General features: G+C 40.8%; 1 protein-coding gene across 1 annotated transcript; it reads left to right on the forward strand.

The window, feature by feature from the left end:
- Positions 1-251: 251 nt before the first annotated feature.
- Positions 252-10,380, forward strand: asb14a (ankyrin repeat and SOCS box containing 14a). Its single transcript, XM_084928990.1, has 14 exons — positions 252-417; positions 563-623; positions 2,607-2,785; positions 3,108-3,157; positions 4,056-4,190; positions 4,277-4,435; positions 4,548-4,793; positions 4,949-5,120; positions 6,014-6,119; positions 6,429-6,608; positions 7,029-7,157; positions 7,245-7,373; positions 8,805-8,958; positions 9,045-10,380. The coding sequence occupies exons 3-14, from the start codon at positions 2,646-2,648 to the stop codon at positions 9,221-9,223; spliced, it is 1,779 nt and encodes a 592-aa protein (XP_084785116.1). The 5' UTR covers positions 252-417; positions 563-623; positions 2,607-2,645; the 3' UTR covers positions 9,224-10,380.
- The last annotated feature ends 885 nt before the right edge of the window (positions 10,381-11,265 follow it).

The following is an 11,265-nucleotide window of genomic DNA, read 5'->3' on the forward strand; positions in this document are numbered from 1 at the left end:
TTTAAAAAAAACTAAAAAAAAGGCAAATCTGAGGTGTGTGTTGGGCTTTTTTAAACTGGGATAATTTGATAACAAAATTCAGGCAAACTCTGATGAATTGTGTCAACAGACTCCGATTGTGTCAACAGTTTCTTTTTTAATTCTAAATTGTCAACAAAATCAGGCAGACAAAGCTGACAATGAGAAGCAGACACCAAACAGACTAGAGGGTGGAGGTGTGTCAGGGTAAACAGCTCTAACCACCCTGCAGTGTCACGCTGTCTGTCTACAGCAGGTAAATATAGTAACTGGTGTCAGATCCCCGTCCTCTCAGCCAGAGTGTTGTAGCTGCACAGAGGAAACATGACAGGCCCTGAGCCTGAGCTTTGCAGGATTGTCACACATGTGAGACGTCTCTGATGCAGATGTGTTAATCTGGTGAGTAAATCGCATGTGTGTATTTGGAGTCATGCTGTATGAACATATATTATTGAAGGACACAGAAGCTGTGGAGCTTTATTGAGAGAACCCGTGTGGACATAAAGCTCTGGTTTCACAGACCTCCTCCTTCTCCTTCTGCCAGCTTTCAGCAACAACAACTTTGAATCTGCAGGGACTCAGCCAACCCAACACCAAACCACAAGGTAAAGGAAACAGGTGACATCTGATCTGTCAGCTCACAAACCTACAATGAGATGATGGTTTTACTTTAAAGTTTTAAACTGGTCTGGTGAACTCAGGCCTCCTGTCTCCTGAACATGGACCTATTCTGCCTTGCATTATTTCCTAACACATATATACTGTTACATTGGTGGGTACTCATATTAAACATGGCCACAGTTTCAACTAATAAGGTCCAAGTAATGTAAAAGCAATCACTGTGAGCCAAGAACGCTTGCTTCACACTGTAGTACACACTCAGTTCCAGGCTGTTGTTTCAACTCTTGGCTCTCTATGATGTCACAAAGAGCGGGCATCCCTAATATGCTCATCGCAGACACTTCAGCCCTCGTTCACCTGCTGTGGCTTTTAAACGTAACATTAATGAGGGGCAGCCGATCAGTAGAAACTTGGCTTAAAAGTGGGAAGAGCTAAAACAACTTGTTTCGGTCAGGTGATGACTGGAGGGGATGCACTAAGGCCCAGAAAAGGCTAAACAAAGATTATTTTGATCTGTGAGTAGAGTAAAGAAATAACAATGTGTCTGAAAATGAGCATAATGTGTTGAGTAGCACCAATTTTCAGCTCTCAGGTGACTCAGAAACAAACAAATAAAAAGGAAGGAAATCTGTGTTCCCGAGGACACAGAGGATTATTTTGAACTTTCAAGAACTTCCAGGAATAAAAACACAGACCTGGAACAATCACTCCACAGCACTTCCTGCTGCTTTTTGTTCTGAGTATTTTTCTTAGATAAGAACCTTTAATTTTAGACCACATCAGTGGTCCCACCTTGTAGCTTTATGACTATAATGTTTTTTCTCCCATATTTTAACACTTTAGTCACTGAAACTCTGAATATTTTTTCTTGGAATATTAGCCTCCACAGCTCCAATATTATTTTCTTTTACCTGCAATGACCTCCAAAAAATTCCATTGTATGACGTCATTGAATCTCAGTGCTCCTGGGCTCAGGCATATTTTTGCCTTTTACAAACAAAAAACAAAAACTGGGACTAACACAGGGTGAAGACAATAATAAAATATAAGACATTTAGCTGTGCCTCAGGTGGTAGAGTGGGTCATCTACCAATTGGAAGGTCAGTGGTTCAGTGGTTCCTCCAGCTGTGTACCAAAGTGTCCCTGGGCAAGATGCTGAACCCTAAGTTGCCCTGATGCATTAATCAGACAATTAGAAAGCACTCAGGCATAGATAAAAGTGCTGTATGATCGGATGAATGAGCGCTCCAGTAAAAAGTACATTGAGTGCTTCGCTGAGTAGAAAGGTACTATATAAATACCATAAATTCCATTTAGCTCACAGACAGACAAAAGCAGGATTCTCAGAAGACAAAATCAATAATTAAACTGAACATTGAGGCCAAACAAAACAAGAAAAATGTAAGGGAAAACTGAGTTAAAATAACTTTTTGTGGAGAAAAACTCCAGATCAGCCACAGCAGTCGTACCATAAAATCACTGAGATTTATCAGTTTCTCCTTGTGCTGCCACATGCTGCATGAATAAGCAAGCATACAGCTGTTGCTAATAAACAGAAAGGTGAGTGTATGTGAAAGGTTAACACTGTGAAAAAGCTTTAGTTTGACAGTAGACAGATGGATGACCTTCAATAAAAGGTCCACAGTTTGACTCGAATCTTGCATGTTTTAAATGTAAATGATGATATTGTTTTTTGGATTATTTTACAAAATCAAAGAGCAACGTGTTTGCTTCTAAATTTCTTGCACTAGTTTCACAGATTAAGTAATCTGATTAAGTTCTCAGAAAAGTAAGCTAGATCCAAGGTCTCCTCAGAGCCGTGGCCACAGGCTCGTCTTTGGTGTCTGGAATGACCTGTGTAGGTTTCTTTCCATTAACATGAACATATGACCTCTTTAACTCAGCAGCCCGGTTTCAACATCAGAAAGTAGAGATTGACTAAACGCTGACCCGATTTAAATACGCAGGTTTCACCTGGTCTGACCGCGATCATTTATTCTGGCATCATGGAGCTTGATCGGTTCGGCATTCACGATGAGGATGATGAAGACAATGCAGCCACTCAGTACATGATCGAACAGAGTCTGCTGGAGAGCAACAAGCAGAAGGAGATGCACAGAAACGCCACAACGCGGGAGGACAGGAGGTCAGTCCAGCAGATACCTGGAAAAATCAGATGTTTGCCATGTTTTAAGGAACTTGTTGTGCTCATATTCAGCTTCAGTTTTTTTTATTTTTGGAATCCTTTATATGCATGATTCACTCTTTAAAATAATACTGAATCATTGTGCAGCCCCTCAGTTTGCTTTCTGTTTGAAACAAATTTGTTTAAGCAGCTTTCTTGTGATTGATATGTGACCATATTCAAAATCCGCTCTCTTTGACATCACATAGTGCCAGTAAAAGAAAAAACAGATGGAAACCGAGTGTGGTTTTTTGTTTTGTTTTGTTCTGTTTTTTCTTTCCAGCAGCTCAGAATCTGCAGACATCAGCAAGATCTTCACTGCTATTAGACAAGGTGAGATGAGATGAACACTTCTGATTTTATTGTTAAATAATAAAAAAATAAGCTAAAGCTTTGTTTTCTTTTTCAGAACTGGAATAAGAAAAAGACTTTGACATAATGCAGTCTAGCATGTGACTGCTTGAACAACATCAGTGAGCTTAGTTCTTATGCTAAGAATTTCCATCTTCTTCCCTGGCACATAAAAAAACATGTTCCACATCCTCTCCTCACCTCCTGCCTACAGGCCATCACCACTTGGATGACGCTCAATCAGCCCAGTTGCAATAAAAGTCAAGTTATTCTCATTAGCTCTGAGGTCTCACTTTCCAACATACACCCTTTTGTTGTCTGTATGGATTGTTGTCAGGTCCATATTTCCCATAATGTTAAAAGTCTCTGAATCATCTTGTCTGCTGATCATTTTACACCTATCCATCCTATCCAGCTTCATGGACTCCCCATTCCCCAACATACCAAGTATCCACCTTTCAGTGATTTGGCTCCTGCATATCTTCATCCTTAACTCCTTTCTGTTTCCTACGCTCAGCTTCAGCTCTTCTCCTGACTCCTCCTTCTTGCTTCAGACCCAACACAACCTTCTGCACATCGTCTTTAGAACTTATTACCATTTCACCTTCTTCAGCAAGACCGTGACACCCATCTGTTTTTAATCATTTCTCCTGGATTTTAAACCTGTTTTAATACTGTCCTTGTTGTTAATTTGGTGCTGCAGATGACTTTGAGTGCTTTAAAGGCACCAGCATTGTTGTTTTGTTCTTCTTCTTCATTTTTCTTTCTATGGGGACATATATTTGTTGAACCACAGTATGCTTCACATAAAGCAACAAAAAGTGGTTCTGATGTTTACATGCTGCAGACTGAGACTCTGTATGAATGTCCATCCTTGCAGGTAATGAGAAGCTCCTGAAGGATCTGTGTGTCAGACAGAAAGAGAGCTTTTCACTGGCAGACAGCAGAGGCTGGACGCCTCTTCACGAAGCAGCATCTCAGAGCAACCAGAGCATCCTGGAGCTCACGTACAAAGGTTTGTGTCAGCTTCAGTGTTTCTGTGCAGATGTGTGGTAAGTGATGATGGCCTTTATTTAAACTAATCTGACACCTGTTTTCCAGCTTCAGGCCCAGACTCAGTGAAGTGTTGCACGCTGCGAGGTCAGACTCCACTCTTCCTCGCAGTAGAACATGGTCTCATAGAAAATGCCTCCTTCCTCCTCAAACATGGAGCCAGCCCAGACATCCAGGATGACAACCAGGACTCGCCGCTATTTGTGGGTAAGATGCATGGCATTTCCAGACTTCAATACCAAGAGCTGACACTGATTCAGACACTAACTCACAGCTTTTTCTGTGATGTTTGTTGTTGTCCGATTCTGCCTGTCTGCAGCGATCCGCTTAGACCGCCTTGACTTGGTGAAGCTGCTGCTCCTGCGTGGCTCCAACGTGCACCAGGAGGGTTGCCACGGCCGTCGGCCCCTCCACGAGGCCTCACGGTTCGGCAGAATGGAGATGGTAAAGGTACTGCTGGAGGCCGGAGCGAGGCCCGACCCCCGCAGCCACTATGGCCTCACGCCACTGGCTCTAGCAGCTCAGGAAGGTCACCTAGAGGTGGTGCAGATTCTGCTGAAGAAAGGTGATAGAAGCTTCAACTAGATAATGGTCCATTAGATGCTGGAAAGTCACTGTCAGAGTTAGATTCAGCTGAGAAAGAAACTAATCTTGGGTTAAAGAGAAGAAAACACACCATGGCTTTAAAAGCATGTTGCTGGCATGTTGCTTGTCCTGCAGGTGCTGACGTCTTCTCTCAGGCACAGGACGAGGCATCCATCATGTATGAAGCATCAGCGTCTGGTAATCCAGCCGTCATCAGCCTCCTGCTGGAATATGGTGCCGATGCCAACGTTGCCAAACACACGGGACACATGCCAATCCACCGTGTCGCTCACCGAGGACACCTGGAGTAAGTGTTCAAACGTCTTCTGAAAACATTTAATAAAGCATGGATTTATGATTATGTAAGCAAAAATCATCTCAGGGTTTCCACATTACAAAGAAATGCTGCTATAAATTATCATAGAAACCACACCTAAGATATAAATCCTTAAAACTATAGAAAAAGCACTGTCACCTCATTGTCTCATTATTGAAAAAACTAAAATAATTATTAATTCACAGAAAAACAAAAACAAGAAACACAGGAAAGTAGAACCAAACTCACATGAGACAAAAGACTATCAAAATAAGACAGGAAATAACACAGAGACAAGACTGGAGGAACAGAATGGGAACACCTAAGGGGGTTATTTAAAACGTATTATCAACTGAAGCAATCAGGCAGCTAAAGGAACAGAAACGGGATCAACACAAACCCCAGGAATGTAAACAGAACACAATAAACAGAAGACTAAATAACACAGGATACAGAACCAAAATACAAGATTATGAAAAATACAAAACAAGACAATCCATAAACATCCCCAAAACTCATAACCATGGGTCCAAGACCCAAGGGGGTAGTCTTATTTTACTCAGACTGAAGGTTAATGCAGTCATCAGCAACGGTCAGAGAACAGAACAAAAGGCATCCAACATCCAAAGGAGAACTCTTCTTTATATCAAATTCTGACTTTCAAGCTCATTGGAGTTGTACGAACAGAGTTTTTACCATATTTGCATGTGTGTTTAGACATGTTTCAGTAAATCGCTGCACCTGTTTCCCATTTTAGCAGGTTATGGTAAAGAAGTGAGCGGTGGCTCAAGTCTTTTGCACACTACTGAATGTCACCTTAATTTGAACTTGGCGAATAAATCAACAAGCATGAAAAATGTGTATCTTTGTGTGTTTTCTGTCAGAGCTCTGCAACTACTGCTTCCTGTCACCTCTATGAGGGACATAAATGACAGTGGGATGAGTCCCCTTCACTCAGCTGCTGCAGGAGGACACACAAACTGCATCAAGGTGTGTGTGTGTGTGTGTGTGTGTGTGTGTGTGTGTGTGTGTGTGTGTGTGTGTGTGTGTGTGTGTGTGTTTATGGGTGTTTCTATAATCAATAAAAGTAGGTGTAAACAGCATGTGTTTGTTGCTCTACCATTTATATAGAGAGATTTCTCCTAAATGAGGGATTGTTGGTGACAATATAACAAAGCAACTTCATTTCATAGTGTGAAATGTCTGGGTCTGTTGGGGCTAAATCATGAATGACTTCTTTTTATTACTCGTGCAAAAGTTCCCAGTTTAGATGTTTCCTCATCTTCAAACTCCTATCAGGTATTGCTGGACGCAGGATACGACCCCAACTACATGCTCCACCCCTGGGTTCGCCGCAGCTACGATGATGAGAGGAAGTCAGCTCTCTTCTTTGCCGTCTCTAATAATGATATGCCGTCAGCAAAATTGCTGTTGGAGGCCGGAGCCATGACCAACCAGGACCCGGTCAAATGTCTGCAGGTACAAATGCAAGCACAGGTGCTGATCTCAGGGGTGGGGTGGGGGGCATGTGCCCTCCACATGCTTTTTTTCACAAATTAAAACATCAAAGAAGCAGCAGAATACCAGTGTGTGTTTATCATGTGGTTTCTTTACATTAGAAAAGGCATTTCCATCATAAATTTATGCAGAAAATGAACACATTTGCCAGAAATTTATGACACTGACTGTCTGAGGATTAAAATTTCCTCCTGGGATGACACCCATATCTCACCTAATGTTCTTCCCTAATATGCAAGTAAAACCTCAACTCGTGGATGTGGGCGTGGCTTCCTTAAAGGTTTGGTACAATGTCCTGAGCTGGGTGGTTGAATCTGGGTCTGTTCATCAGGAAAAAAAATAATACCACTGTTTGTGATTCAGCGTTCTGTTTTTTTTAAGGTTGCACTGCGCATGGGCAACTATGAGTTGATGGACCTGTTGCTGCGGTTCGGAGCCAACGTCAACTATTACGCCAGGATAAACACAACTCACTTCCCGTCAGCGCTGCAGTACGCTTTCAAAGACGAGGTGAGCAGCCGTCTTTATTCAGTACATCTCTACTGCAGATTCAACAGCTTCACTCATGTTATTGTGTTTTCATGTCATGTGTCTCAGGTGATTCTCAGGATGCTGTGTAACTATGGTTACAATGTGGAGCGCTGCTTTGACTGTCCCTATGGAAACAAACCCCACATCCCCGAAGACTATGAGGGATGGAGCGACAGCGTGATCAAAGACACCATGGTAATATAAAAGGTGACATGTAGGCTGTACATAAAAGATGGAAGTAAAACCTGCATGTTTCTCTAGGTGACCCAAGATATTTAAAAATCTCACCACCAAAATAGTGCTATGATCAGTTGAAGTCATCACCAGTGTTAAATGAGATAAAGGTTTCTGACACGACTTCACCTACTAGTTGTGAGAAGTTTATACACACATCATGGGAATGAATGCCATGGTAATTTCAAGCTTTTCATGATTTCTTTGAACTGTTGTTTTTCCAGGGTGGAATGATTGTACGGCATAAGTCTTTAATGACTTGCACAAGTTTGAATTCATTTTGGATTTTCTCTTATCCACACAGGGTCAAAGTGCACATACAGATTTGAAGCTTAATGTTAACCCACTTCATCCATCCCAAAACCATTACTGTCCTTTTGGAAGACCCAATTATGTCCAAGTTTCAACCATCTAGCTCTGTATTAGAGATGGAGTTGAAGAGTGTGAAAGTATTTTTCCCTCTTTATTATTCCATCCAACAGTCCCAGACCATAAAACTTTTCTCCACAAGGTATTTAGCTTGTCCATGTGGGTAGATACAAATTTCAGTTGAGCTTGAAAGTGTCAATTTTGGCGCAGGGGCTTCTTTCTTGTTTGACAGCCTGTCAGTCCATAATTATTTAAAACTCACTTCACTATGGACATTCACGCTAATGTTCTAGCAGTTTTCAGTTCATGGCAGTCTTGAGCCCAGGTGGGCAGCTTGCGTAGGGGAGAGCAGTGTACCATGACTTATGAGATGAATCATCAATTTGAAAATCATGAACACATTTAATGATGACTATTTAAATTACCATGATTTTTACAATCTACAGTAGTTAGTTAACACAATAAAACAAGTCTTTCAGCTTTTCATGTATTTTAAAACTGTTTTTTTAGAGACCTGGAATGTAAATGTGCCTGTCTCTAAGCCACTTTGGTCAAGTTTTGTTAAATGAGCTCTAGACTATAAATAAAAGAGACGTGACACTTTTCTCTAAAAGGACAGACATTTTAAGGTATATTTTAAAGTATACCCCACACATGTCGTTTTTAAGTGCTGTCTGTAATATATTGCTGATGACCTAAGGCAATAGGCTAAAACGCATGTCAATCAATAAAGTTGTTCTTTATACTCCAAGCTGCTGGAACTTCAGCCTCTTTATCATCAGTGAAAACCCCAACCCCAAGCAACTACTAGGTCTATATGTAGATTTTTTCTTTTTTTTTTGTTTAATTGTTCTCCAAGGACACATAAAACGATCAGGAACATGGTACTTTCCACAAAAAGCCAATTTTTCCTTTCTCCAGATCACAGGTTTAAGGTAATCATGACTCAGACTCAGAAGGCAAACCTTCTGTGTTTGTTTTCAGTGATAAAATAAAAGCTCTTCCGTTTGTCCGTCAGCGCAGTTCTGCGAGGTGATCACAGTGTCCTGGCTGAAACACCTGTCGGGCCACGTGGTTTGTGTCCTGCTGGACTACGTGGATCACGTGACCATGTGCGCCAAACTGAAGGCGGTTCTGATGGAGCAGAAGCAGTGGCCGGACATCTGCAGACTGCAAGGTGACTGAAATTAGATGTTGTCTCTTAGCTCAGAGGGAAAATCCTCAACTCACCGATGGCCTTCACTTCCTCCGCTGCTCTCTCAGAAAACACCCGCTGCCTGCAGCATCTCTGCCGCCTGCGAATCCGCCGGAGCCTCGGCCGCCTCCGTCTCCGGTCCCAGGTCTTCATGAGCTTCGTGCCGCTGCCGGAGCGGCTGAAGGACTACATCCTGTACCGGGAGTACAACCTGCTGCGGGGCCGGTGGGGCGGCAATCCGGGCTGATAATTTAGAGGCTAAAAGAGGAGCGTGTTAGGCTGACATACAAATGTGCATATTTTTATTTCACAAAGAAAATGGGGGGAAATTAAGGAGCATGCAAAACATGTGTTTTTTGGTAGCGTTCGTAAACACGACAGCTCGAAAAGATAGATTGATGTGAAGGTCAAAGGCAACAATTAGGAAATGATGCTGGTGTATTCTTAATATGACGTGTCACCTTTGACCTCTGACCTCACTCTTACATTTCACATCTGCCTTTTTTCACCTTGACTCTAAAATGTGTTTTAAGAGAAAAAGTGAGTGAGCTGCCTAGTTAGTTACAAATATAATGCAGAATAATATTATATAATAAGCTCGAGTTGTTCATGACAAGTCATTTACAAATCAGTACAATCATCCATTACCAACTGATGCATAATGTTTTGTTTAATCATTTACATTTAAAAACAACAAACAAACTGAAGATGTAGAACATACTATACAATTCACTTAAAAGTAAATACTGCCCCGAGAGCCAACTGTGCGAATATGTTATTGTACACATGCATATTTTTTAAATAAAACAAAACATTTTACAGATTTAAAAATACAAATAATAAAAAAAAATAAATGTTTTCTACATCAAAGAAACTATTATTGAATTATTAAGTCATTTTATAATCATTGTATTTAAGTTTACGTTAGAAAAAAATCAAGCACCATCTTGTTTTTGTAAGGTTATTTATTTTGGAAAACAACACGTGGTATCTGCTAAAGAAAGGTGTGATGCGGGTCCCCATTGTCTTTACTGATGCTACACAGGTGTACAGTAAGGTTAGAGAGCTGTAGGCTATTGTATTGATAAAACAGCAGTTTCCACAGTGTTTTTAATTAGTTTTAATATTTTTGAATATCCAAATAATGTGCGGGACTATACAAACACATTACCACATGTCCTGGATATTTACGTTATAATAGCCCGCTAATAGCCCGTCAATATAAGATTACATGTTTTATACACATATTGCTTCAAATTGCTAAGTGTAAATGTATAAAATGTGATGTAACAGTATAAAATTGATGTCAGTATTCAACATGGTGATTTATGACAATGACAGCAAAAATAAACATAATAATGCTGTAATTTGAAAATCTGGTGAAATAAACTGAGTCAGACTGAAGTCAGAGATTATATTTTGAAAGGTTTGAGAAAAGACTTGATAAAAACTTTCCATAAGCGGTCTGAGGTCGGCTGAAGGACCTTATGTAATAGCAGATGTGGAGTAGAGGTGACAGGATGTCTCAGAGGTCACAGAGACCAGCACCTGGGATAACCCCTGCTGAGGTGCTTTGATGAGAAAAGTCTCTCACTTCAGTTAAGAGATTTTTTTTTCTGCTTTTTTTGGAAATTCTATGTCACACCAGGAAAAAAAAAAGTCTCATCTAAAGACTGCTGCTGAGTTTGAAGCATCAACACAGGTTTAACAGTAAAAGTTTGGCTGCACAGCTTCTGGACCTGAGAAGTGAAGACAAAGTACCCTAAAACTAAAGCTGTATTATGTTTAATGGCCAGCAGACTTTCCAGCAATCAGTGTATAGTCTAAGTTTCAAGTTTAAAACTTGATTAACACAAAATGTTTATTGTATAAATAATGGTATCATCCGGAGTAAAATTGCCTTAAAGCGGGATAATCTTTAAGCCTTAACTGCAGACCAGTTGCAGACACCCCTGGAGATTTCCAAGTCCGCTGGCTGAGGCGCACACACAGTTGGTGCGCTGTTATGTAAATCATCAATCCTCACACCCACAATCTGATGACAAAATTTAAATCATGCAGGTCAAGCGGGCCTTTGCGTACTTGTGGATGTGTAAAGTCCAGGGTGTGGCTATCTCGAGCATAACAGACCTGATGACATGCTTATGGGTGATACATATCTATATATATTTTTTCCTTGTATTATTGCTGGCTGTAAGCAATTTTAGTGTTTTGAATAGGAACAGTGCATGAAAATATATTTTAAGGGTTATGTATGGAATTACATGTGTCGCATCATAATGGCTATGT

The sequence above is a fragment of the Perissodus microlepis genome, chromosome 5 (genome assembly GCF_051167445.1).
Source record: "Perissodus microlepis isolate ML-2025 ecotype Zambia chromosome 5, ASM5116744v1, whole genome shotgun sequence".
Classification (NCBI taxonomy): domain Eukaryota; kingdom Metazoa; phylum Chordata; class Actinopteri; order Cichliformes; family Cichlidae; genus Perissodus; species Perissodus microlepis.

What these genes read in the sequence shown, in the direction of transcription:
- asb14a (XM_084928990.1), top strand. Translation starts at nt 2,646, where the DNA reads ATGGAGCTTGATCGGTTCGGCATTCACGATGAGGATGATGAAGACAAT. An exon ending in GACACACAAACTGCATCAAG is followed by an intron (nt 6,120 to 6,428) that starts GTGTGTGTGTGT and finishes AACTCCTATCAG; the next exon opens with GTATTGCTGGACGCAGGATA. An exon ending in GGACATCTGCAGACTGCAAG is followed by an intron (nt 8,959 to 9,044) that starts GTGACTGAAATT and finishes CTGCTCTCTCAG; the next exon opens with AAAACACCCGCTGCCTGCAG.